We start from the raw sequence: 27,598 nt of genomic DNA, 5'->3' as shown, positions 1-27,598 counted from the left end.
GACGACAGAATGCCCTTCAATACCGAGGCAAAGAGCTGTAGAGGAAAGTTTCTTGATTGCCGTGGTCGTCAATGCTGTGGAGCACAGGGACAAGGACAAGTCCAAATCTCTTCTAAGCCCGTAGTTGCAGCTTAGAGAGAAGGAAGTAACACAGCGATCGCTAATGCATTTACCACCAAATCACCCACGCCCTCGGGTGCTCGTTCAAAAACGCCTTACGTGATCCAGGTCCGATTCCGGCGATGATCTCATCTGAACTTGACGCCGGGACTTGCCTTTGCCAGCATTTTTATTTCCTTTCTTAGACACCATCAACTTCCGTTTTCTGTCTCTTGCCAGCGAGTACCTGTGGTACATTGCAGTGGGACCCAAAGCTTCAAGTCCTGGGCACCTTGTTTCAATGATTAAGTAAAAGATCTTTGGATCGCATGGACTCTTGTAGACTTGTGATATTTTTCTTCTATCATATGAGGAAATTTATGACGTGCCAATTTACTTCATAAGCTTGGTGCTTAACACCCGTCGGATTGTTCATCTGTTCATCAGTCTCTCCCGAGCAGAATAACTTTGTACAATACATGCTGAGTACATATCCCCCCCGCAAGCCTTAGCGGCGTCTTTATCTCAAGCTAACTTCGGACTTTCGGCTGGATCAAGTTTATCTCGACTTCCGTATCACTGGCAGCGCCGCTGCCTCCTATGACCGTGTGGAGCGCAAATTCATACACTCTCTGGTCATCCAAATGGCACAGAACACGGCTTTGAGACATCGATCTTTCGAAGTCATTGGGTTGTATTGTTAGGTCAGTTATTCCAGTGACGGCACTCAAGAATAGTCTCACCAACGCCCCATAGGGCAGGTAAAGCGAGAATCATGGATCCCTCAGATCATAGGAGTATACTCATCTCTCAACTACCCCGAAATAGCAGCCTTCATCCAAATCTTCGGAAGGTTCTCTCAAGCAATAAGACTTACCATAAAAGTTCACCGCCGGCTCATCATGGGACTTTTTTATGTATCGAAGACACCTTCTTTTTCTGCTTCGTTCTGCTATCATAGGGAAATCAGAATTTCAACTCCCTCTTCTCTCCGGCTGCCTACTAACACGTTATCCAAGTGTCCACGATGGCCTCACGAGCCTCCACAAGATTATTGAAGATATCATCATGAACTTTTATTCCTACACAGCATCGAAGAAGTTAAATAAAAGCCAGATGATGAGTGGAACAAACTGATACCCCACAACCCCGTATCGGGGCCTCGAGAATGGATTCATGTCATGTGGACTTACTACAAAGCGATTCCGGTGCTGTATGATACTTTGACAGGAACATTTGGGACACTTACCACAGGTTTAGGAACTAAGCTCAGAATATGTCAGGATGATCCTGGGAATTCTTGCCTGCCACAAAGCACGACGCAGGGTCCGGCTCGAGGCCTACTGTGTTTATCCCTTCCTGCATTCTAAAGTCCAGAACCTTCTTCAGACTCATATGTTCAAAGTTCCTAGCTGGCGATTAGTGAGTGCACCTGTTTATTGAGAGGTCCGAAGGAGTCGGGAGTCGGTACCAGTACGCACTAACCTATGTCCGTCTACTGGGTTATATCGAGCGTACATTCAGAATATTGGACTTATCGCGCAGCTTTGCTAGATCCTTCAGTCCTTCCTTGATGCTCTAGGTCAAATAATAATAATCACGGTCAATTCCGAATGTTCCAGGTCGCTTCTCGTTCTTCCGAGCCCGAGCACATAGGAAGCAAGGTACCAGTAACACTATCAGGAAAATAGGGAATGCAATATACTTGAAATGATAAGCCAATCTGTTTGAAATCCAAAAGCAAAAAAAGATAGAAAATAGAAAAGAAGCAGATAGAAGGCAAGCCACCTACGTCTGTCGACCGGGGCAGATTGGGCCTGGACCTGGGCCTTTGCCTGCTGGGAAACGCTACAAGCCTGGGGCCCTAAACTGCCTAAAGATTCATCCGCATCGGAGGAGTTTCATGGCGTGAAGGCTTGTAAGGCCCGTAATAATGATGCCTTCAAAAACGCTTCAAGTCCCAAGACAATCTGCAAGCGAATTGGTAGTAAACTAAATGTACACGGGAAAGGTACCAACCCAAAACGAGTAGTGCATTGCATTCGAGTTTTTTCTCCTTCTTCTCAGTAAAGCCGCTTTGAAACCGCTTGGGTACCGCCCCAGTATCGTCACATTTAAGAGTTATGTCAGGAAAACATATCGTCGATACGTATCAACAATGACGAATGTGAGGGGTCAAATGCGGGGATATTAGCCTTTGGGATTCTTGAGACAATCGTGAACAGTCAAGAACATACATACGTAGAGTTCATCAAACGAAAACATAGGAAGAATCATTTGGGAATTGCGAAATCCTATGTAGAATGGAACGACACAGGAACAGCAGCTAAAATTCCAGGGTGTAAGAATGACACAGAAGGTTTATCATTGAAAGCATAGATGGGAGATTTGGGGGCAGCTTCAGACTATTACCATTGACCGTCGATGTCGACGATGTGTATTGGCGTAATGTTCACGCACTCCCTCTCATTGCCAATTGGTCCCTTGACATGAGTCTGACAGAAGGACTTTTCATGACGTTGGATGCAGTACAGAGTGAGAAATTCGAGATGACGAATCTCAATCTTCGACAGAAAAATTGTTGCCAGGGTGGAGTCTTGAATGAAGTACAAAGATAGTTTTGCCGGGTTACTATGCACGAGTTTCTGGGAGCTTCTGGAAGTGGGGAGCGATTAAGAAGAACAGGCTATCCTAGCTTTTGAGTGGTCCATTGAACACGGGAAGAATTTTCGTCTGAGACCGTTAACGTGTTTTATCGTGCAAATATACATATAAGAGCCAAGGAAATTTGGAATCAAAGCGAGCTCTATAGTATACCTCTGGCGAGTCTCTGAAAACGGTGAACGGGTAATGAAGCCAGATGAGGGACGTTGTGACCAAAGTGCCTTCGTTGATTTCATATCTGAAGCACCTTGAAGCCTCTTGAAGCACTGTATAGGGATGCTGAGTCTGCTACAGTAACGGACCGTATAACTTGGAGAACAGCTGACATCAGCGAAAATGATTAGTCATCGCAAAGAAGGCGGAGTTTGAAATACTCTTCATCCACGACGACGACCTGATCCCGCAGCAGCGCAGTGTAGTCTCAAAGCCACATTATGAGCACACGTACAACTCGTTCTACTCGAACGAGCACGAAGCAAAACTCTGCTCGCTCATCTGCTCCTCTTTCGAAAAACTCCAAAGCAATCAAATCGCACGATGTAGAACCGCAATCAGGGAAGGAGAATCAAAATACTAAGGACATTTCCCCTCCGACAACTGCTCAAGGGAAAGACTCAACAATGATCAATGCAGCTTCGGACAAGATATATTGCTCATGTAAAAAAGGCGATGACGGTACCCCGATGATCTATTGTTCAGAGTGCAAAGAATGGTATGTCAACTATCCAACAGCTTTGCAATGTGTTGACCCCACCCCCTCAGGTATCACTTTGCATGCATCAATCTTGACGAAACGGATGCTGAAGATATTAGTGCGTTTCTTTTTCCCTTCACACATCCATTTTCGTTTTCTGATTTGAACAAACTGTAGGTGTTTATGTATGTTCTTCGTGTTCCGACAAAACTGGTCTGCATACCCTCAGTGAGTGCCCCTGTTCCTCAATTTTTTTCGCTTTGTCCCTTCTGCCTTTATCACTACACACTCTACATGTCGCACTGGTATTAATGAGATAATACAAAATATGGTGTTGTACGGCTTCTCATACCAGTCTCATACTACATAGCCAACCGGCCAGCCTTTAGTACTGTACAAGTCAATAGCCTTAACGTTATCTTATCACTCCAAGTTGAGAGGTTAACCCAGCATACGGTGGTACTTGAACAGACTGAGCCGTTGTAATCACTCGTAATTATTTGCCAGTGCGACTACTTGATACTTCAGAAACTTCCGATTATTCATAACATTCATTTGAATGGGCGATTGACTGTTTGTTCTTTTCCATCTAGTGACTTGGGAGGAGTCTGATTTCGCAGAGTCTTCAAAGAAATCAGGTCCGACATCCGGATCCTCAAACACCTCAAATGCCAGAAAGAGGTCAAAAACACCGAAAGAACCGACGTTCACGGGAGCTCCCGTGAAAGACGAAGAACGAACTCCAGAACCAGAACCCCCGTCTGCCTCTGAAGATTCAGATGATAATTATGTGGTGGATACTAAAGCTAAAGGAGGTCACGGAAAGGTGCGTTCACGAGACTATTCTTTTTCTGGGCGTCGCTCATGTAAATCGTCAAAAACTACAGCGACGTACTCGTAGAGTATCATATCACTCAGATTCCGATTTGTCGGATGTCGCTGACAAACCTGCCCGTATCCGCAAAGCTTCCTCCCCATCACTAAAGAGAATTGCTAAGCGTACCGTTGATGGTCCGCCCACGAAGAAGGCAAAAACTTCAAATGTTGTGGATGACCCCACTAGAAAGTATTGTCTTGGGAAGCTTGAGGACGTTTTTCGAGATATATTTCTTCGTTATCCCCATATACGTAGAGAAAACGAGGATGATATTGCCGAAGTGACGGAGAAGCAGACAGAGGATTTGACGGAAGAGGATAGGAACAATGTTTTGGAAAGTTCTAAGCAGTTTGCTGACGATCTCGAAAAATGTGTATTTGAGATATATTCCGAACCAGATAAACACGGAAATCAGACAGCGGCAGCAAGATACAAGTAAGTGGGTTTTCGTTGCGTATAACATTCCCTGTTGCTCATGTGGTCTTGTAGGGATCGTTTCCGGATGCTTCAGTTCAATCTTAGCAAAATCGATCGGGTTGTGCTTCACAAGCGTATTGTTTCGGGTCACATAACTCCCAAAGAAATATCTGTCATGTCCTCTACTGACTTGGCAAACGAGGAGCTAAAGCAGTCCATCAAAAGTGCTGAACAAGAGTCGTTGAAACAGTCAATCTTGACCAAAAGTAATGCGCCTCGTACGAAAATTACGCACAAAGGCCTCGAAGATATTGAGGATATCAGTGGCCGCGACAGTAATCGTGAGCGTGAGCGCCAACTTGAGGAGGAAGAGCGGATGGAGAAGGAACGTTTGGCGAGGCTGAGGGCTGTTGAACCTCGGCAACGTACGGTGTCCCTCTCGGTTCCTCCTGAGTCTCCTGTTGTTCCAGCTAGCGAAGGCTGGGGTGCGCCTCCCCCAGTTCCTCCACATGCATTGGATATGGCGAGGGAAACCAACGCCACACGTCCCCCGTTATACTTACATACGTCCTCTGACTTGGGCACCAGCGAACCAGAAATGAATTTAGCGGATCTCATCAATATCGACGATGAACCGGGTTCAAACCAAGCTGTCGCATCTCCGAAAGATGTCCAAGAAAGCATTGAAGCCGACGCTCCAGCTGTCCTGCGATCGCCTACTGGTATTTCTCCATTTGCAATCCAACCAGCACCTTCCCCTTCTACATCGTCTCCTTCCGCTCAACTTCCCTCAGCACAGCCTCCTACTCCACGGCCTTCTATATTTGATCTGAATTCACTCTGGTCTCGGTCAAATTCGTCGAACCTCTCGAGCGGTCCGTCTACCTCTGCCGCAGAACCTACCGCAAACGTTGAACCTGATGATCACAACGACATGGTTATGGACAGCGAACCTGTTGCTGCCAATGATCAAGATTTCGATATGCTGCTCGAAGAGAGGGAGCCTGAAACACCAGAAATAGTTCAGGCTACATTCGACACTATTCCTCAAGTGTGGACCGGAAAGGTAATAGGATCATAGCCTCTTTGAATACACAAGATAGTAACCCGCTCATTTCTGTAGATCAATATGCCTCTCGATTCCGCTATCCCTCAAGAGACACCGGTAGTTGGCCGCCAAATAGGTGGTAAACCTATCGCTGTGACATCTGGTCAATGGAAGACCTTGTTTCCATCTGATGTTCTCAGGATCGATGGGCGCGTTCCGATTGAGAACTCAGCCAAGTTCTTGCTGCAAATGCGCATGAATCCAACAAAGGAACTGGTCGCTGTTGCGTTCTCGCCAGTACCTGGAACTGGCGAATCCGGTTTCAAGATTTTGTCGGACTTTCTCCTCAATAAAGGGTGAGTATTTATTCTTTGTTCTTTTGCCACATGTTCAAATTGCTGATCATAAGCTTTGCAGGCGACACGGACTTGTGTTTCCTTGGGGGAACAGACCGAAGGATCATCACCCTGGAAAGGAAATGTATATCATTCCACTTTTGTCTAGTCATCCGCTTCCTGACTACATCGAGTTATTGGATGATTTATGCTTGCCGAAAATCCGAACGACCAACTATCTCGTCGGGATCTGGATATTGAATAAAGGCAGACTTGCATCTCCTCCTCCAACATTACCTCCTCAATTAACTCCATCTGCTCCAGTACCGTATAGTTCTACTCCAGCGCCTGTTTTGACCCCTCTTCCCTCAGCAGCCTCATTACTACCATCTATCCCCATCCCAGTCCCCAGTCCAGTCAACACAAATATCAACGCAAGGCGATCTATCGATCAGAATGCACTTGCAGCAGAGCTCGCCTCTCTCACCCCTGAACAGTTGGCTTTCGTCACACAAGCGCTTGCAAATACTCCACTAACATCTGTTGCGGCTGCATCAGCCATTCCACCCAACGCTGGACCCTCTCAAGCACAGATAGCGATGCATATGCCATTCGATCAGCGTTGGGGTGCGCAATCGCCGTTGAACATGCATCCTCCTGCACCGTCCTTTCCTCCGCCAGGTCGTGGAGGTGCTAGTGTGCATTCCCGACAGGACAGGGGCCGCGATAATCGCGAAAGTCGAGGAGGAAGAGGACGTGGACGTGGACGAGGGGATAACTTTCACATGAACAGCCCAGTAGACTCTGGCTGGCCTCGAAAAAATTCAGGTCAACGCAGATAACGACCTGTTGGGACCGACATTCGTAATAGTAGAGATGCCTGTATGATTTATATTTTTATGCTTTACTTCAAGTTTGATGCTTTATCATTAGCCACTCGTTCTTCGCTACGCAGAAGTCTATAATACAAGAGTATTTTATACCTAACCGATGGCGCTTGACTATATATATTTTGCCATTATTTTCGCAAAATTCAAAAACGATTGGCGCCAGAGAACCTTTTGAGTCAATCCGAACTCGAGTGCTTACTTGACCGGCAACTGCACAGCATCAATAAATCCTCGCCAAGACGCTTCATAAATTATACTGAATGTCCAGAGACTTGCGTGTACATGAAAACATCGATATGTAGTTCTAAATGTCAAAACCAGAAGGGTTTTCGCCCGTCAACTCCGTGGCGGAGGGTAACGAAAAACCACCGGCGTTTTTCACAGCCTGTACCAACGACTGATATTCTCGCAATAACTCAGCCACCTCTCCGATACGTAGATCATCTACGGAATTGCAATTTAAGAACCGGTTATTCGGAGGAGGGAAGCTATGAAGAATTGATGTGGTTGGCGAAGCAACCTGAGGACCGGGCAATGAAAGATGTCCTCCTACAGGAGACTGAGGAATATCCAGTCGAGTGGGCTTTGGTAAAGCAGCAGTTGGGTCCGGGAAAAGTAGTGATGATCTTCGTGATGCGGGAGGAGATGATGTTTGAGTCTGTGTGCGTATTGAGGGAGTAATTTAACCACTCTCGTAAAAACATACCTTTTTGGTTGAGCTCCCACTAATACCACTCGACACCCTTGCCAATCTATCGCTTAGACTCTTCCTTGCGGCCCCAGCAACAGTGTTCAAGGTCGTGGACTTCTTATCGGCCTGTTTCTCCTTCTTTAAAACAACAGCAGCATCTCTGTCTGCAGATTTGACTTTCGCTCGTCTTTTTCCATCTTTCATCATACTCTCGAAACTCTTGATACTCCGTGTATCAGCGGAGGCCCTAGCTTCACCAACATCGCTCTCATCGTTATCATCGACTTCGGGCCGGGGATGAAGTAAATCCACATCCATATCTTCTTCCTCATCCACGTCATTCTCATCTTCATCTTCATCTTCATCTTCATCTTCATACTCATCCTCACCCACATCTTCCGACTCGTCGTCTTCCTCTGTACTCTCATCACCAAAGAGCGAGCCAATATTAGACTTTCGACTACGCGTGCTGCGCATACTTCGTACACTTCCCGGCCTTGACACATTGACCATTTCTTTCTCCCTGGAGTCTCCAGGCCCAGGCGTGATGCTTCGTGTTAAATTGGGTATATTGGGTATCGCGGGCATATTGGGTATTGAGGGAAGCTTCAAGCTCTTGATCGAGAAACCGCTCTCTTTGCGTTCCATTGTCTCCCTTGGATTATTAGACTGATTTTGTATATGATGATGATTCCACGGAGCAGCGGCCTGCGCGGAACCCAATGCGGGTGTCACCGGGCCGGCAGATGATTCCTCTCCGCCAAATCCGAACCCGGTAGGTAGAGAACCCGGAAGGGATAAATTCACGTTCATGCTCTTGAACAACCCCCCGAATCCTCCAATGGATGAATCCATGACCCCGGACATGCCGGTAAGAACCTTGTTTGCGGAAGAAGACAACACGGAGGCTTGTTGCTCCACACGGTTGCGGAGGGTGAAAGAGGACGATAAGACGGGAGTAGTAGCAGTGCTTCCATCTTTTGATGTCGTGGAATACTGCGAGCTCATTGACGCACGCCTACTGCTAGGTCTACCCCCAATATTGATGGGAAGAGTCATGGGGACCGGTATTGGCATCGGTCCATCTTCGGAACTAAGCACTGGGTTGTCGCGTGCGGACATGACACCCTCCAAGTCCAAGTTCCCAATGAACTCAGCGACTGCCATTAGGTTGACAAGGCAGTATGCTTGCTCTCCGGCAGCGCTTGAGCCGTTTTGCGGAAATGCCTGGAAGGTATGGGTGAATAGAAAGCGTTGGGTAAAAAGTAGGTGTGATATCAGACGGGGAGGGTTTGAAGCAACGACGGATAGAATGAGAAGGGGGAAGAGCGTGTCGAGAGAGAACGTTGAAGCTTTTGAGGATGGAGGTTTCTCAGCTTTGGGAGTCTTCGTCCCTACGGCAGACGATTGCGATGTATTCTGTCCTTCAACTATGCTGTCGTTTCCTACATCTAGCATTGTGTCCAAGACAACTTTACTCGAGCTAGACTTCAGTTCCGCTGCAAGTCCTTCCTTCTCCTTCAAGGTCTCGATGCCAATATTATCGTCATCCTCTGGCTTGGGAAAGGCATTGTCCTTCTTCCAGGGAACCGCCGTCGCTAAATCCTCCTCTCCCAGCTCCAGCACTTCCTCCGATGGCACCTCAACATGGTCAGATTGTGGTTGGGTTTGTGTTTCTGGTTTAGAGGACTCAGAGTCTTTCAACGATATCATGAAAGGTAATCTGGTTAGACCATCTACGAAAAGCAGTCAATTGTCTTATTGTACTAGAATAGGGAAAGAAACTCACCAACTAATACCCTATGTGCCCTAACCATCGCATCCGCCTTTTCCTTTGGAGTATGCACCTTCTCTAGGAGACACAACTCGTTTCCACAGGCTCGAAGGACGGCAATTACCTGTTCCTCCTTCCTGGATTTCGTCTCGTCGCCTATGTCAGCGCCGATGTCCAAGTCCAAATCACGCAACCCAAAGTCAACCATTACCAGAGCGGCGATACGGGATGCAAGGGCATCGTCGTGAGCACTATCGGTGATGATCTCGGTTGGTTCAGAAGTATTTGAGGGGTTTGTGTCGTTCGTATCACTAGCAGCTGCTTCGATGTTGGTCAACGTCGTCCATGCTGTACAAGGTGAAGGCGCAGGAAATAATCTGAGAAAAGTCATGTCAGTATGAGACTAACTGGTTAACAATCCCGCAAGTCAAAAAAAAAAGAAAACACACCGTTCGTAGACCCCACCAACGCAACATAGAACTCTTTCCGCTTGGTCAAGAATCTCCTTTGTCCTCTGCTCCTTCTGCACCGATACCCCCGCCTTTTCACTTCTCTCATCTGTTCCACTGCTTTCATCCTCGACTTCCGGTATTTCAGCCTCAGCCCACTCTACTACGACATCCTCCACCTCCCGATAGAAAGACTGCCAACGAGCACTCAAATCCTCAATTGCTTCCATAGCCCCAATTTCAGCTTCCTTGATGTCTATGATACCGCCACCTGCACCTGTACTTCCATCAGGTGCGGACACAGATGTAGCACTTATAACACCCGCGGCAGATCCCCATCCCTCCTTGACACCATAAGGATTGATTTCATATACATAATATTCTGAATCGGCATGAGCATGGGCAAAATAGGACGGAGGGTGAGAAGGAGATGATGGCGTTGTTGAGTCTAAGCCCGGTTGAAGTGAGTCCGATTCGACTGCTTCTTTTCCCTCTTTTCCTTCTCTGTTGCCTTCCTTCAGGGCTCCGGACCCGGATATCAACCTCTTCGTGATCGTCTTTGATTTATTCGTAGGTCGGGGGTGTGGAGCAGATACTCGCAGAACTGATAAAGCATTGGCACTTTCGAGAAAAGATATAAGGATACTTTGAAGGTTTGATGGGAAAGTATTGGCTAAGGGTGACGGTCCGACAGAAGAAGCAGATCGTAAAATTCTCTCTACATCGCCTACGATCCCTTTCCATATCCCTCCCAGAACTTCCTGATCGATTACACTGGTGGAGATTATATACGCAGGGACCGAAGTCGAGGCATGCAAAGTCGAGGAAGATTCATCCTTTACCACTCCAGACCCTAGTATATCTTCATTGACACTAGCAGTGTCAGACAAGATGATAGACGGAGGTCTGGATCCTGCAGGAGAAGACGGTTGAGCATTCAGTATAGGATTCGATGGCGGAATGCTTGAGCGACTGAATAAGCTAGTAAGACCTGCAAATCGACTTGACGCATGACTACCAGTTGAGCTTTTTCCGTCATGCGTCGGCGTAGAAGGCCTGCTAGGAACAGAACCTGTTTGATGTGACTGAAGGTTCCTCCGAGGGGGAAGCGGAGGCGGGAGAGACAACGATCCACGGGGAGGTAAAGAAAGGGCTGGTGTATCTGTCGGGAGTATGTAGGTAGGATAGTCGGATTGGGAAATGATTTGAGCAGTGGATGACATAAGACTCGCGAATCCCTTTGCGCGCGTCCCAGGAGATGATATGTCGCGAAAGGACTGGGTATAAGGATGGAGGGTAGAAGTAAATGATATGAAGATTTGTCTATGTAAACATTATGAACACCAGTTCATCGAAAACAGGGCAGAACACTTACTCCTGCTTTTGAATGATGACACCTCTTAAACCAGAAAGACTCACTGCCCTTCCTGGTACCTTTCCTTCGAATTCCGTATAAAAAGCATGATTCTTAACGAACTCTGGTGATATCAACGGCGCATTCGTTGATTTCCCCTTCAATGAAGCGAGAGGCTCTGATGGAAGAAGCAACGTTGCTTTTCCCGTGCTAAGAGCATCCCAAATGGTATCCCATTCCGTCCCGTGTTCTCCTAATAATGCCTCGAGCATGGCCCATCCAACAGATCCTGCGTCCAATCCCAGGGCCTGTGCAGCTGCTTTCAAGTTCATCAGTTGAAGTTTCGTTGTAGCATCGAGATGATTTGCAGAAGAAGAAGACGAAGAGGTTGTGGCAGGTGTAACTATAACAGAAGGTGATGGGTTGCTCGAAGAATGAGATACATGAGGAGTTGGATGTGTCGGTGAGGCGGGCGACGGTTTGTGTTTTGGAGTGCGGGTATATGGGACATATCCCAGAGCACTGGAGGAATAACCATTATCCCAAGTTGTAGAGGGAGAATTGGAGGATGCAGCTGCAGAGCCTGAGCCGGATGAACCAGACAAAGCCGCGCCTGTGCTGGAAGGCGAAAGCAACGGATGGGCAATAACATTCAATGATTCTCGAGATGATTGACGGCTGAGCGAGCGATGCTGTTCTGAGCTCGGGTTTAATAAGTTTGAGCCAGCAGAACGTCCGATGGACGTGGCAGGAAATAGTTTATTGTGCGAGGATTGAGAGTTATCGACCATTCCTTATGATGAGCCACGAATATCATTTCTAAAAGTAGAGAAGGCAAATTCCGAGAGAAGTCGGCGCAGCCGGCTTCCATAGGATAAGATAAGATAAGCACTTACTCACATAGACGCCGGCTGTCCTGTTCTCTCGTAAATTTTGTGAACCTACTCACGTTCCCTTATTCCTACTTACAGCTTCCACCCGCGTGGGCGTAGCCATAGGTAAAATACATGGCCCTGCTCCTAGAGGCTATATACAAGCGGACGAATTATCTCATCGCGCAGATGATATCGACCACCCAGCCTTGAACCCGGGACTACCCAGGACCACTCCCCGGTTTGTTTGTGATCAAGGTTCAAGGTGAGGTGTAAGATTGACCGAATACAACCACTGAAATGCAGGGAGTTGACATACTAAAAGTAGAGAAACATTGATCAGAAGTGACCGATGAACGTGAATAGTCACTAGTCAAGAAAGACGCAAGAAAGTTAAACAAGCATCGAAGTGGTAGAAGTAATATGGTATAACTTTTTTGCCCAATTGCAGAAAATAGCAATGAGGAGGAGGAGAGAGTTAGGACACTTGTCGCATTTCGGGAACATCTACCCCTCGTCGTTCCAGGGCTTCTCTAATAATATCCTCCACAAGTTCCACTTCATGCAAGCAGATACTACTCCGACTGTCCTTGCCAATAACCAAATTGTACAGCGCATCTCTGCTCACGGCATACATCCTTTTCTGCTCAAGCCCCGCTTGTTTCAGATTAGAGTCCACATTCGCCTGTGTTCTGTCAATGAATTCCTGCCGCGCTTCCTCAAGGATTGCAGGGTCTATGTCTGCGAGAAGGAACTCGTCCTCATTTATCTTTTCTTTGATGATCTCTCGGAGTGGGGTATCAGATTGAGAACGAACGAGGTATGTCGGGATATTATAGCGTTCGCAGTTTCGGAGGATAGCTATGTCAGTAGCAGTGAAGCGACTGGAATACAGGACGATTATAGCTTGGAAAATGTAAAGTCCCTGATCATTGAAGTACCGCCAATCCGGTACCTTCAGTGTATTAGCTCCAGGGACATCGAACCAAACAATTTGAGGCCGTGCCTTGTCCGGAAGCCGTTTGACCTCCGAGGTGCACTCTACAAAATCTGTCGGTTCTGCGTCCTTTGCTTTGTTTTTGATCCCTCGAAAAGCGTTTATCAAGGACGACTTTCCGGTGCCAGACAGACCGGCTACCGCCAAGTGGAATTTGGCCGGGTCATATTTGTAGCGCTGCTTCATGGCCTTGAAATTCGTTGGCAGCTCTACTGGGTCAATGCCCAATTTAAGCCTATCCATGGCTTCAACAATGGCTTTACGCTTCTCCTCCTCGACTCCGTTCTGTACTCGTGTCATTTCTACCTTCAGATCCTCGATCTTTTTGTCTGCTTGTTGAGCAATTGCTTGAGCCATCGGCAGCTCTAAGCTTCTGTTCGTCCATACTGTTGTGCATTCTCGTCCTCTCTTCCTCCATCTTTCTGATTTCCTGTTGAGCAGCTTCAATCTGCTCTTTTCCCCGTCTCGATTCTTCCTCCTTCTCTTTTTCCACTTGTTGCAGTCGTTCCGTAATTGCAGCCATCGTAGGATCCTCACCAAATCCGAATCCAAAAAGGTTTGCCAGGAACCTGATAGGTACTGCTAAGGCTTTGCTAAAACTATTTCCCATACCTGCCAAGTAGATGTTAGCCTCAACGGGCAAAATACTGGAGGGATCCTGGACATACAGGAATATTGTAGGAGATGCCCACAAGTTGTGCAGAAGAGATGAAGTTTGTACAATGACTAGTTGTCCACGAGGGTTGGAGTATAAAGAGGTACTTATTATATATCATCGACAATCTGAATAAGACAACTGAGCTTTGGATATTTTAGGATAAGAACCAAATATACATGGCACCTCCATCACAAACGAGGGTTCATAGTTCTTAAATAGGCCAAATGGCACAGCACCATACCTTGGAGATGTCGACATCGAAGAGTAGGCTAAATCTGGGAAGCTTTGCCTTGATTTACTGCGGTCTAGAGGTACCCTAAAACAAGGTGTAAAGAGTTCTAAAAGACGCCAAAACGCAGGATGCAGTAGGCCGCAGCATCAGTGGTGGCAATTTGGAAACGCCGTCGAGAATAGTGGCCTTGGAACGTGCCAACACGGTGATTGCTGCGATTCAGACGTCCTTCTCAAAAGCAGTTCAACAGCAAAGATTGATTCGAGTCTAGGTCGATCTCTTCAAATGTATCAGGATAGATGCTTGATACAAAGATAAGGAAAACAAACGCTCATTCAGCAAGCAAACTCTGTGCTTGGTCGATTGAAGCTTGCGAGTGCTTGCGTCTTTGAACCTCTTTGAACGGAAGGAGAACGAGTATACATTATATGCCGGGGGTCAATGTAAAGGAGTGCGGCCAGGAGAAAGAGAAAGGTGTGAAGCTTTTCGTAAAGGCGGCACTAACACAAAGCTTCCAAATTTGTTATCCGGTCAAGTGGTACAGCCTCGGGCTAGTTTACAGTAAAAGACAATTGGAATCTACCTTCGAAAGGACGCGGTAGTGTCAAAGGATTCTGTGGAGAACTGCGAGGCTGCATACATCTTTTAAGTTATTGAATTGATCTTAATGCATCGGGCTTGTAGATTACCAAATTCAAAGTGTGTTGAAGGTGATGGTTTTCTGATCAGGTGAGTTTCTACGTACTCACAACACTGTCCCCTTCCTCAACTTTGAATCCTTCACCTGGGTGGTCAGCTGCCCACACACCGGAAAGAGAAAAAATTCCGCTCGACGGAATCGTAACAATTCAGCGTAACTGATATATCATGTGACCGCGGATAAACTATATCGGGTATATCGCCGGTCACATGATATTTCAGTTGCACTGAATTTTGGTAATTCCGTCGAGCGGAATTTTTTCTCCTTCAGGTGTGCCACTTCAGTCGCTCATCGATCCAATCTTCGATATCCTCATTGGCCCACACACCTACTGTAAAGTTTAACAGATTGGTAAACTCCCGAAACGGACGTCCGTTATCATGAGCCCTTCTCCACTCCCCTGTTTTGTCGATCTCGTCAATCTTGTCGAGAAATACCTTTCGTAGCGATGACTTTTCAGACGAAGAACCACCCTCAAATGTTCCGTCCCATTCCTCATAGTCTTGCAGCCATCGAGGCATGTATGCACATTCCCACAAGGGCGCAACAGATGCTCCCTCAAAATCTAACAAACCAGTGATATGACCTGTGCTTGGGTCAATCTGTAAAAATGTGAATATGAATAGTCAGCTGGTGGTTGCTGCACTATACGCTCACCATCATGTTCGAAAGTCTGAAATCATCCATACGCAAGGAAAATGGTCGTCCTGGAGTGGTAAGGGGCCGGGATACACAGATATCGCCAGGATAGACAGAGGCTAATTGTACAGCCTTTTCCAGAATACGAATACCATGCTCAAGACGTTCCTCATCATTATCAAGCTCATATTGTAAAATTCGGCGTCGCCTAACTTGATCATGTCGAACAAGATCGAGCTCGACGTCAAGAAAGCTGCGAAGATAACTGGTTGGATCAGGGAAGGGACCTCGGTATTTCCTTATCTCGTCGCCAGTAACGGGCGAGTCGGGAAAGCGTATGATTCCATCGAGAGCTCGATAGAATGGTGTGCTGACAATTGGACCGACATGAAAGTTTTCCTGATCGACTCCAGGTACACGGTACAGAGATCCTCCGGTATCAAAGCGAAGGCGAAAGAGCTGAATTATGTGTTCGGCGACTTCAAGGACTACGGCTTGTTTCTTCTCAAATGGTAAAGTTTCCCAGACCTCATTGGCTGGTACGCCGGGGATCTGTGAAGAATACGAATGAAGGAGTAGAATGAACAAGAGATAGACAGCCCATCACCTTTTCAAGAATCATGTACTCCAATCCAACCGGGTTATCGTCTTCGGTATTCCAGGCATAGACAAGTGGGGTGTGGATCGTGGTATTGCAAGCAATATACTGTAAGGTGGCAATCTACGCAACATTTGTCAAACAAATCAGAGAATACTAGTTTGGAACCTGGACTTACCTCCGATTCAACCTTGTCTCTAGGGAATGCAAGCGCAGCAACGCGAACGACAGAACTTGGAATTTCATTGTCACTGGCTGATATTTCGTACACCTGTGGACTCAAGATTCACTTTACACCGCTAAGATAGCTCAGGATCATAGCTCGCACCTTGTGATACCCTCCTTCTGCAAGCTTGACTAGAACACAGTCATCAATACGAAAAACTGTCCTGACTGCTTCTGCAAGCTTCGAAAGAGAGAAAGCATCGGGCGAGGCGCCCTCATCACTACTATCATAAGAGAAAGTAGAAATGTTATCTGTTTCCTCAAACATGGATAGCAATCAAGGAGCTCAGCGATCATGAAAAAGGCTCAGTTAATCATCATCAATGCATCATCTTTATAAGGACAGTGCAAGAGTGGGCGCACTGTGGGCGCTGCCAACGATAGAAGCGTGGGATTATTCTGTCTTCCTGTCTCTGGTCGAGCTAGGTCGAGCTGCCTTTGATCACGAGCAACTGCGAGAGACTCCAAGTCGAGTCGACGTATTATCTGGTTTAGTACATTCTCCAAAGATGAAAGAAGCTATTACAGGTCATCTTTTCGCGCCCTTCATAACTTGAATTTACTTCCGACCTTTGACTTAATTTCAGATTAAGATCTGAGTGGAAGTATGTATCATGACCTCTTCCGCCTTTTCACCTCCTCCACTTGGTTTCTCATGATCTAAGAGTAAGTGAAGTGAAGATTATATTACATAGCCATCACATCCATAATTGCAAACGCCCGACACTCCTACACAATGCTTCACCTCCGTAGGAGTCTAAGCTTACATCAACTGGCTCATTATCTGTGAGCAAAGCAAATCTACGCATTCTTCGTCAAGAAAATGTAGTTTTTACTGAAGAAGATAGCTGTATAAGTTATCCCCTTCCAATGTTCCATGGAGATGCTGCATCGCATAATATCTGGGTCTCATATGCATAACCATCCCAGTTTCTTCGGGGCAATTGGTGTCCAGAGTAGGCCTTTTGTAATAAAAATAAGATAAGGTAAATTGTAGAGGGAGCAGACGGACTAGACGTCGAGCCCGCCATCATACGCAACGTCGCTATTCAGGTTACGACTGATACTTTCCTTTGTTTCCTTCGATCACTTTCACTTCTTATTGTTCTCTAAATTACTTACATGCTACTTACTTACAATTTGAGGTTTCACATACACGTCGCAGCCTCACGCACGATGATACGTATCAATAGTTCCTATATATTTGCTACAGATGTACGGGACAGGCCCCCAGTTTACAACTTACCGAGCAATACTACTCTTTTGGACATACAACGGACACTCGCACTACATCTGGAGCCCACCCGAGTTGAACACAATTCCGCCGACACGTTCAAAGCCATCCGGCATACCAGTTCCAGTCCGAACACTGCCTGCACGAGACGGTGTTCCATCGACATCCCACCGACAGTTTCTAAACACAGGGAGACGTCAGTTCCAGTTCCCGGCGGAGGTGACACATCACAAAGAAGCAGACGTCAGACAGCCCGTTGCAGACACACCGAACGAAGCGCTTACAAGCGAGTTCACCTCTCTGGTGACCACACCCTCCTCTATATCATCTCTGTCGTCTTTATCACCATCACCACCACCTATCGTACCTACCCACATTCCATCCATGTCGACTCCACCTCCTCGCGCAGCCACGAAAGGTCCGGCATACATGCCAGCCCCAGGTTCGACGCGAGCCCCAGACAAATTCAAGGGAAATAGCTCGCAGTTACGAGACTTTCTTGAGGAGTTTGAAGGACATGCTGTTGCCCAGGAGCTGACCGACGATGAGAAAGTCCGGAGTATCTTGAAGTACGTCGATGGGATGACAAGGAGTTACTGGAAGACCCTGGATGGCTATGAGGAACGAGACTGGGTGAAGATGAAAACGGAATTGTTCGATGCTTACCCAGGTGCCAAGAAAGGTCATCGATATACAGTAAAAGGCCTATTGAAGCTTGCGGAGAGTTATGCGCAGAAACGAATTGAAGAAGAAGCTGACCTCATCAAATACTACCGCCAGTTTTGAATCATGTCGAGGTTGTTGAAGAATGACAAGAAGGTGACAACCGACGAAATTAATCGTTACTTTTGGTACGGTATACACAAGCTAGATTGAAAGGAAATCCTGGGGCGTATTGAGCTCAAAGACTCTACATTTGACAGGACTACAGTACCTGACATGGAGCTAGCCCTCAAGATGGGTCGAGAAGTCTTCAGCGATGATGTCCTGGGCATGGAATCCGATGACCCGATTGCAGAGATGTTTACGAAGCCAAAGAAGAAGAAGAAGAGTAAAGTTGTTGCCTTCGAGTCCTCGAGCGGAAGTGACAGTGATGATGGAAGTGAATCGAGTGCTAGCTCCGAGGATGAGACAGTATATCAGAAGCCAAGGAAGAAGACCGTGAAGCAGGAGGTACGCACGAAGGTGATGGAAAAACTGCAAACAGACAACATCGAGGACCTTGCGAAGCAGCTCCGAGCATTGCATGTCCATGATGTTAGCTACGCTGGTGTCTATGCTAAGCTCGTCGCTATTTCGCCTGTCGTAGCCAGTGCCATCGCAGCACTCCCTCCGATTCCCCAGACAGCCCAGACAGCAGCTATTCCTGCCATCCAGATGACACCTTACCCGAATCCACCCACAAACCCAGCGACGTATCCAAACTCAATCCCAATGAATGGAAATAGCTATCGACGAGGAAGTCAGCCACAGAGACAAGCCTCCGGACCACTTCCGACGGACATCCTCTGCTTCTTTTGCAAGGAGAACCACCTCATCCGTGACTGCAGCCACCTTCCTGAATACCTAAGAACGAATTGTGTAGCTCAAATCGGTCGTTGGTTCTGCTGGCCTGATAACCATCCACAAGCACGTCGTCGAATCCAGGCTGATCCTGCTATAGGTATCAAAGGGACAATCGATCGTGAAGTTTTGACCACGCCGGGTTTTTAGAGCGCCAAGCCGTTACGGGAGCGGTAACGGTGGAGGCAGAATGTGAGGATGAGGTGGAAGTGGGTTCATCGAGGGTCCAAAGGCAGGCAGTGGAGATTATTGATGTGGATGCATTGGAGGATAGTGAGGACAGCGAGGATGACGATGACAGTGAGAATGTAGATGGGGAAGACACGTGGATGGAGTCGTTAGAGTTGGAAAGGCTTGAGGAAAATCTGCCAGGACGACTCACCGTGTCTGGAAACCAGCCAGCTTTCACATACGAATCCAAAGCAGAAGATCCACTTGCTGTGAACAAGATGTTTAAGCGAATCCTTGATGTTGTTGTTCCCGACGTGACGGTGCGAGACCTTGTCTCACTCAGTGGAGACCTACGCAAGGAATGGCTGGACTATGCAAAAGTCCAACGCATTCCAAAAACCAAGGAGACGCCGGATGCCCAAACCAATATTGCAACGAGCGAGCCCCTCAAGATTGAATTTGCGACGCCGTTACGAGAGATTGAAGTCGAATTGTTTGGGGGGAAGAAGGAGCTTGCGTTGTTGGATGAGGGTTCTGAGATTGTGTTGGTAAGGAAGGATGTATGGGAAGAACTAGGTTTTAAAGTCAATCGGGAGCAGGAGATGATGATGCGGACTGCGGATGGAAGCACTGCACCACTGGAGGGATGCGCCGAGTACCTCGAAATTATGGTGGATGGGTTACGGACATGGGCGCATGCGTTTATAGTCCCCTCAGGTCCTTTTCGAGTTCTGCTGGGTCGACCATGGCAAAAGCTGGTCCAGTTAGCGAAGGTTGAGACCGACGAGGCAGTCACTGTCACTATTCACGACCCACTAGGCCACGATGCTCCACGAGTCATTCGCACCAAGCCACGGGTTGGGCCTGATACATCGTTCACAACGGGTTTGGACACGGGGGAACGTGTTTGGAAGAAGCCAAGGTATGGGAATTCAACCGGTCCGGAACCGGCAGGCAGTTCTTCCTCTCTTGCCACGCTCTTCTTCGACTTCACTTACTCACTTCACCCAACCCGCCATGTCCTCGCCTACAAGCATGTCGCGCAAAGGGTTCAACCCATCCCGACCGTTATGCCTGACTACGCCAAAGTGATCCGAAGGTTCCCTGAAAATCCCCTTCTTTCCCTCCCGGATCTCTCTCCCAATCCGACACAATTTACACCTGGTGTTCGCCTAACGGAGGATCGATTGGAAGGACTGGGTGTGTTGACAAACAGCTTTCTCTGGCCTGAGGAACGTCTACTGATGGCAGACGTATTGAAGAAGAACGAGCTGGGGATAGCTTGGGACGAAACAGAGAAAGGACGATTTCGCGAGGACTACTTCCCTCCCCTGAAAATTCCAACAATTGCACATACACCATGGGCTGAGAAGACACTACCAATACCTCCAGGAATACGTGATAAGGTCATCCAACTTGTCCGGGAGAAGGTCGCGTCAGGACTGTATGAACCTTCGAATAGTTCGTATCGTTCGCAGTGGTTTGTGGTAGCGAAGTCAGATGGTGGCTTGCGCATTGTCCACAACCTCAAGAAACTTAACGCAATCACGGTGCGCGACTCAGGACAACCTCCCATCCTCCATCTCTTCCTCGAGCAATGTGGCGGTCGTGGCATCTATTCGGGAATAGACGTTATTGCAGGTTTCGACCACGGGACACTTCACGAGGACTCAAGAGACCCCACAACCTTCGATACCCCCATTGGAACGTTCCGTCTAGCTCGCATCCCCCAAGGGTGGACTGGATCCATCCCAGTCTTCCATGGACACATTGCATTTCTGCTGCAGGATGAGACCGAGATCTCTCCGAATTTCGTGGACGACTTACCGGTTCTGGGACCAAGAACTCGATATGAGAAGCCAGCGGGAGGATACGAGGTGCTGGAGGAAAACCCGGGTATTCGTCGTTTCGTTTGGGAGCATGCCACCGACCTCAACCGCATCCTTCATCGACTCAAACACGCAGGCGTTACCGTTTCTGCAAAGAAACTCAAGGTTGCAGTCCCGGAGCTCAAAATCGTAGGAACGGTCTGTACCTTCGAAGGTCGACTCCCCGACAACAGCAAGATTGTGAAAATCCAGTCATGGCCAGCTTGCGAGTCCGTTACCGAAGTCAGAGGGTTCCTCGGGACTGCGGGAGTGCTTCGGGTTTGGATCCGGGACTTTGCAAGGATCACTCGCTCGCTTGTGAATCTGACGAAGAAGGATGCAACATTCGTTTGGCTACCAGAACACCAACAGGCTATGAGCACCATCAAGGAGGTCGTTTCGAAATGTGATGCCTTGGTCACTATCGACTACCTTTCTCCTCTTCCCGTCATCTTGGCTGTCGACTCCTCATACATTGCCTGTGGTATCATTCTCTCACAAGACAACAAGGATGGTAGACGACGACCCTCTCGTTTCTGGTCTATAGCCTGGAACGAACGTGAAGCTTGCTACTCACAGGCAAAAATCGAACTCTACGGTCTTTTTCGAGCCTTTCATGCGATGAAGGTATACCTCATCGGGGTCCAAAAACTCATTGTCGAAATGGATGCCTCGTATGTCAAAGGCATGATCAACAATCCTGACATGCATCCGAACGCAGCTGTCAACCGTTGGATAGCCGCCATACAACTTTTTGACTTCGACCTCAAACACATACCTGGGAAGGAATTCGTGGGTCCAGATGGGATTTCAAGGCGACGAAGGACAGTCGATGAAGGAGATGAACTAGAGGGAGCTGCTGAGGAATGGGTAGATGAAATTCTGAGTGCTGGTGTATGGATAGCAGGAGCTTGGGACAAGGAGGACAAGTTTGGTGGTATAGTCGAGTATCGAGGCACTGGAACGTCTTTGGCGTTCTGCCTGGCTGCACAAGGGGTAGCATCTGACGATGTAACGATCCCTTATAGTCAAGTAGCCCAACGACGTGACAACGAACTTCGTACGATACAGGACTACCTCACAACCTTCACAACGCCATCCTCACTTTCCACACTACAACTCAAGCAATTCATTCAACGAGCCTCGCGATATTTTGTCAAAGCAAATCGTCTGTGGCGGCGAGAACACTCCGGTCGACATCAGCTTGTCATTCTTCCCCTTCCTGATCGACTTTCACTCCTACAACAAGCTCATGACGATTTAGGGCACAAAGGGTTTTATTCAACACGACGTACACTAGCGGATCGTTTCTGGTGGCCTAGCCTCGATGACGATCTTCATTGGTTCCTGAAGACATGCCATGAATGTCAAGTTCGCTCAACCGAAAAAGTTGTCATCCCACCCTCCATCTCTATCCCAGCCACCCTCTTTCGTAAAGCTCACATTGACGTCATGTATATGCCCATGGTCCAAGGCTTCAAGTTCATCGTTCAAGGTCGCTGTTCGCTCTCTCGCTGGCCGGAATGGAGAATGCTGAAGAAGGAGAATGGGAAGACGTTAGGACAATTCATCTTTGAGGAGATTCTGTGTCGATGGGGAGGACTTGAGGAAATTACGACCGACAACGGCCCTTCGATTGTAGCAGCCTTGGATTGGCTTCGGGAACGGTACCACATCACTCACATCCGCATCGCTGCCTACAACTCTCAAGCAAACGGAGCTGTTGAGGTCTCGCATCGTTACATTCGCGATGGAATTGTCAAGGCCTGTGGTAGTGACATCCGACAGTGGACAAGGGTTACGCCATATGTTTTCTGGGCCGACCGTATCACAGTCCGACGGGATATTGGTTACTCCCCTTACTATGCATCACACGGCGTTGAGCCACTTCTGCCTTTCGACATCACCCAAGCCACATTCCTTTTACCCGAAATCACCTCGAAGCTCTCAGATGCAGACCTTATTGGACTCAGAGCCCAGCAACTCGAACGGCGAGAAGTGGATTTAGCTCAAATCCATGACAAGGTGGTACAGAGTCGTTTTAAATCAGTCGAAGCCTTCCGCCGTTACCACAAGAATGTTATCAGGGACTACAAATTCAAGGCAGGCGACCTCGTCTTAGTTCTCAATAAACGTATCGAAACTGGCATCTCCAAGAAGGCACTCCCTCGTTATTTCGGCCCCATGGTCATCGTCAAACGTACTCGCGGAGGAAACTATCGATTAGCAGAACTTACGGGCGCCATCTCTCGTCTTCGATATGCAGCATTTCGCATTATTCCCTACCATTCGAGGTCAACGAAACGAATTAAGATTACGGAGTTTTTGGACAAAGAGGCATTGGATAGTATGGACAGCGAGGCAGTCGATGATTAGGTTTTCGTTCGACGCCGGTTCGAGCGAGGGCGCTCGAAATTCAAGTGAGGGGGAGATGTAGAGGGAGCAGACGGACTAGACGTCGAGCCCGCCATCATACGCAACGTCGCTATTCAGGTTACGACTGATACTTTCCTTTGTTTCCTTCGATCACTTTCACTTCTTATTGTTCTCTAAATTACTTACATGCTACTTACTTACAATTTGAGGTTTCACATACACGTCGCAGCCTCACGCACGATGATACGTATCAATAGTTCCTATACATTTGCTACAGATGTACGGGACAGGCCCCCAGTTTACAACTTACCGAGCAATACTACTCTTTTGGACATACGACGGACACTCGCACTACAAAATTCTAATGAATTTTCTTCCAATGCATTAATAGGCTTCGTCATTCACAATTTCCCTACAGGCTACAGCTGCAGATCACAAGAGAGCTTGACAACTACTACTGTACCTGCTACTTAAGGATACAGTGTTGACCCAGTGGCGTTCTAGAATTGACAAGACTGCAGTAAGCTCTTCATAATCATTATCCCATGTATCATTTGAATTCGACAGCCCCATCATCTTGGGCACATACTTTACAATCCATTCCTCAATTGTGTGTGATTACTATCTTCTGATACAAGTATGGCGGATATGCAATAGGCAGATGAAAACAAGAAAACAATATGCCGATCAAGAGGAAAATCTTTTGAAAGTGAAACTAAAGCACCGACATGAGTGAACTGATGAGGTGTGCGTCGTAAGGAAATCAAGACGCACTTTATGAAAGCAAGGTCCTTCTCCGCACTGATACCCTCTACCTGTTCTAACTGATCGGGCATGTCGCCGAAGTCGTCAGTTGGGAAGTACGCAGTGTCCGTGCTTGATTGGAGGTGGGGGACAAACGGAGGTTCGATGTGGCGGAGAGCAGACCAATCGGCGCCATAGAAAAAGTGGTGCGATTTGATTTGGTTCACGGTGAGACGGCTGTCGGCCCAAGTCATCATGCTGAAGGGAGAAAATTCTTCAAGTTCACATAATCCAGGAAAGAACGCGGAGTACGACACACCTTCTAATCAAGTCTTCACCCTCTCGGGATATGAAAACTTCCTCTGGGAAGAAGAGGTAGTTTGGCCAATCGATGATCTTCTTGTAGGTATCTCCCGGATTGTCTGAGCAGAACGGTGCATATCCGACTAGACACTCGAAGAAAATAGCGCCTAATGACCACCAATCGCACTCTTTACCATACCCCTTCATCAAGAAGACTTCGGGCGCGATCTAAGTTGAGCGATCAGATGCATTTATAGTGAAGAAGATATTCAAACACTCACGTAGTCCGGAGTACCAACAGTAGAATATGCCTGCAGATGTTTCGATTAGTTGTATTCCTTCATTCTAGATCGAACGCACCAATTTCCGTCTGTTGGCCTTCCACGTAGCGATCTGTTCCCTGCTCATGGTCAAGTTGATTGGATTGACCTGAACACTATTCCGGGCAGGGTTTCGGGTTTTCTCCTCCTCCAAGAAACGTTTATAGAACTCTCCATCCGAGACTTTATGTAAACCTGTGGACAGACCAAAATCAGATAGCTTTAAATGCCCATGTCTGTCGATCAAAACGTTATCGGGTTTGATATCACTGTTAGAAGATGAGTGAGCAAGACGTGAATCCTGAGGAGTGGGTGGATTGATTCACCGATGGATATAGCCCAGATTGTGCACGGCTTCGATGGCCAATATACATTCGGCCATATAGAATCGTGTTACATCCTCCGAAAACACGTCGTATTTCATTAACATCGTCATGAGATCGCCACCAGGAAGGAACTCCATGATCAAGTAAAGATAGAGAGGATCTTGGAAAGAATAGAACAGTTGGACTACCCAGGGCGACGTTGATTCTGCGAGCACATCTCGCTCCGCTCGAACGTGTGCAAGCTATACATATTGATCAAGATACCTGCTGAAATGCTTGAGGTTTCGAACACACACCTGGTCTCGTTTCAACATCTCGGATTTTTGTAGGGTCTTCATCGCGTAAACTTTGCCCGTATCTATCTTCTGAACTAGACGAACCTGCCAGATGATATGTGTGAACGATTTAAGGAACATGGATAATGGATTTTGTACCTCGCCGAAAGCACCTTTTCCTATCACCTTAACAGTCTTAAAGTCTGTAAGCTTTATTTTTGTCCTTCGTAACCTTAGGTGCTGCGACTCCATCTTGGAATGTTTCCTCAATTCACGCTCCTTGGTCTCTGGTTGCAACGTCTGCGATAGCTTAGTCTCGAGCTCAATGCGCCTGTAACTCGAGATCAACAAGGTGCTTCTACACAACTTGACTACCGCTCACCGAGCGTTCCTTTCAATAGCAGAGTCTACCGCCATCTTGTAGTATGAAACCAACTTCAACTTTGCAGCCGTAGCCCTTGCAACAGCTTCGGAAGAGAAGCCAGCGTTGGAACGCTCGAAATACACATAATCGTCTGGCCGTGATTTTTGGGTGGCGTTTTCAGGAATTTGCAAGGGTCCAAGACTATGGGGGCTTGGGACGGAGGTGGCAGGACTGGACGGTCCAGGAGATGGTTGGTGCATGTTGAATAAGAAGGAATGAGATGGAAGAAATTGAAGATGAGTCGACCCGGCGAATAAGAAGACAAGATATCTTGTAAAGAGCTTCCGAAGAGAATTCCTATGTAATAATTACTTCCGTCAATTGGTTGCCACAGGCGTTGCGGGGTTACTAGGGGTTACTAGTAACCGAGCAGTCACGTCACATTTCGGTGACTGTCACTCATCTTTCGCAAACGGCGATGGGAAATCGTTTCGCGAGGTCGTACTACTATTTGGCGTGCTAACGGCGTATCCTCTTGAATTTCCTTTAAATCACTACATCGAGAGACCGGCGCTTCCGTCCTGGGACCACACCTGCACGTGGAGCCGTGTATCGGATATTCTGCGTGTATCCTGCGTGTATATATCCTATCTGGATTCTGATACGTCGTCGATAGCGCCCAAATCACGCTGATAAATTGCTCTCTGATTTCTCTGATTTTAATCCTAGCTCTGCCGATGAATCAATATCTTCCTTTTCCTTTACTTACTTGCCAATAGCTTGACCACTACCCATGTCCTCGTCCGAAGAGCTCTATTCAATTCACCCCTCTGACTCCGAAACCACTCATAGGCGAGTCAAAGACTACCCACCGAGTCAGCCTCGAACCTTTACATCCAATTCACGGCGTCGAGAAATATACTCTGATACGAACCAGCCCAGCTTTTTCATTGCACTTTCCCTCCTTGTCCTCCTAGGATTACGTCCTAAACGACTACAGGCCCAATTGGATTCGGAAGACCCCAAAACCTGGGTTGATTTCCGAGAAGGGTTGATTAGACGCTGGGGGACGTTAGGAATCACCAGTGGACTAGTGTTGTCTGCTGCAACGTCAATGTTGTTTTCAGATAGGGTTCTAGGAGCCTCAATGGTTGCAGCTCTTGCTTCGTTATGTGCGACGATCGTTTCAATCACGTTTGGAACCGCATTATCGTTCATATTCACAGATGCCCCTGTACGGGACTTCAAGGTCTGTTTGTTCTTCACTCGTACATGTTTAGCAACTTGATATGAGTATAATCAGGCTTTGGCAGCCCGTCCCATTCATATGGTATTCCTCCTATCTATTCCCAATATGTTTGCGATGGGCTCGATGGTGGCATTGTATATTTCCATCACCATCTTTGCCTGGACTTTTGATGATGGGTTGGCTTCTATTTTCGCCAAAATCGGTACAGTTTTGGGGGCTGCGGTTATGGGGGGATTGTTTGCTTATGCCATTTGGTTGATGCAAGGGTTGGGGATGCATACAGAATCTAATGGCGGAAATTGGACAGACGGTACAGAGATGTAGCCTGTGTTCAAGGACAATCAATTTGAGGACCAGTCAGAGAGGACCTGGCTTCAAAGTTCAGATAAAGAAACCTGAAATGGAACTCGTCAGGTTCTTGCTACTAAGTACAATGTAAGTACTACTCGAAGTGTTCTTGCAGCTTGTCCATAATGTATCGCCGAAAGATCTGCGAACTGTGATATGTACACAGGATTTGATTGATCATGAATATCCTTGAAGAGTCAAGACTCCAGTAAAATCCAGAGTATTTGAATAGCTATCTCGAGAT

General features: G+C 47.4%; 6 protein-coding genes across 6 annotated transcripts; 2 read left to right on the top strand and 4 right to left on the bottom strand.

The window, feature by feature from the left end:
* Nucleotides 1-3,197: 3,197 nt before the first annotated feature.
* C8R40DRAFT_1073148 (uncharacterized protein) lies at nucleotides 3,198-6,923 on the top strand (the record flags this gene model as incomplete). The annotated part of the gene is made up of 9 exons (XM_046226523.1): nucleotides 3,198-3,475; nucleotides 3,526-3,575; nucleotides 3,635-3,685; nucleotides 4,051-4,283; nucleotides 4,345-4,769; nucleotides 4,824-5,817; nucleotides 5,875-6,155; nucleotides 6,217-6,830; nucleotides 6,853-6,923. The coding sequence occupies 9 exons, from the start codon at nucleotides 3,198-3,200 to the stop codon at nucleotides 6,921-6,923; spliced, it is 2,997 nt and encodes a 998-aa protein (XP_046081724.1).
* Nucleotides 6,924-7,328: 405 nt separating this feature from the next.
* Nucleotides 7,329-12,083, bottom strand: C8R40DRAFT_1175435 (uncharacterized protein; the record flags this gene model as incomplete). The annotated part of the gene is made up of 5 exons (XM_046232327.1): nucleotides 7,329-7,682; nucleotides 7,731-9,451; nucleotides 9,505-9,866; nucleotides 9,939-11,261; nucleotides 11,314-12,083. 5 exons carry the CDS (start codon nucleotides 12,081-12,083, stop codon nucleotides 7,329-7,331), a joined length of 4,530 nt encoding a protein of 1,509 aa, XP_046081723.1.
* A 559-nt stretch (nucleotides 12,084-12,642) lies between these two features.
* Nucleotides 12,643-13,347, bottom strand: C8R40DRAFT_1056622 (interferon-inducible GTPase-domain-containing protein; the record flags this gene model as incomplete). Its single annotated transcript, XM_046225092.1, has 1 exon — nucleotides 12,643-13,347. One exon carries the CDS (start codon nucleotides 13,345-13,347, stop codon nucleotides 12,643-12,645), a length of 705 nt encoding a protein of 234 aa, XP_046081722.1.
* Nucleotides 13,348-14,941: 1,594 nt separating this feature from the next.
* On the bottom strand, nucleotides 14,942-16,562 carry C8R40DRAFT_1125646 (uncharacterized protein). Its single transcript, XM_046228990.1, has 5 exons — nucleotides 16,317-16,562; nucleotides 16,167-16,259; nucleotides 15,998-16,111; nucleotides 15,409-15,942; nucleotides 14,942-15,353 (listed from the first exon to the last, which is right to left on the bottom strand). The coding sequence occupies exons 1-5, from the start codon at nucleotides 16,479-16,481 to the stop codon at nucleotides 15,018-15,020; spliced, it is 1,242 nt and encodes a 413-aa protein (XP_046081721.1). The 5' UTR covers nucleotides 16,482-16,562; the 3' UTR covers nucleotides 14,942-15,017.
* A 7,236-nt stretch (nucleotides 16,563-23,798) lies between these two features.
* Nucleotides 23,799-26,200, bottom strand: C8R40DRAFT_1125643 (kinase-like domain-containing protein). The gene is made up of 9 exons (XM_046228989.1): nucleotides 25,776-26,200; nucleotides 25,553-25,724; nucleotides 25,415-25,498; nucleotides 25,119-25,360; nucleotides 24,833-25,061; nucleotides 24,754-24,783; nucleotides 24,489-24,700; nucleotides 24,200-24,427; nucleotides 23,799-24,140 (listed from the first exon to the last, which is right to left on the bottom strand). The coding sequence occupies exons 1-9, from the start codon at nucleotides 26,015-26,017 to the stop codon at nucleotides 24,113-24,115; spliced, it is 1,467 nt and encodes a 488-aa protein (XP_046081720.1). The 5' UTR covers nucleotides 26,018-26,200; the 3' UTR covers nucleotides 23,799-24,112.
* Nucleotides 26,201-26,550: 350 nt separating this feature from the next.
* On the top strand, nucleotides 26,551-27,330 carry C8R40DRAFT_1073143 (uncharacterized protein; the record flags this gene model as incomplete). Its single annotated transcript, XM_046226522.1, has 2 exons — nucleotides 26,551-27,006; nucleotides 27,061-27,330. The coding sequence occupies 2 exons, from the start codon at nucleotides 26,551-26,553 to the stop codon at nucleotides 27,328-27,330; spliced, it is 726 nt and encodes a 241-aa protein (XP_046081719.1).
* Between the last annotated feature and the right edge of the window lie 268 nt (nucleotides 27,331-27,598).

Source organism: Lentinula edodes (genome assembly GCF_021015755.1).
Source record: "Lentinula edodes strain Le(Bin) 0899 ss11 chromosome Unknown C8R40scaffold_43, whole genome shotgun sequence".
Taxonomy (NCBI): Eukaryota; Fungi; Basidiomycota; class Agaricomycetes; order Agaricales; family Omphalotaceae; genus Lentinula; species Lentinula edodes.
This window is presented reverse-complemented; position numbering and strand designations above follow the sequence as displayed.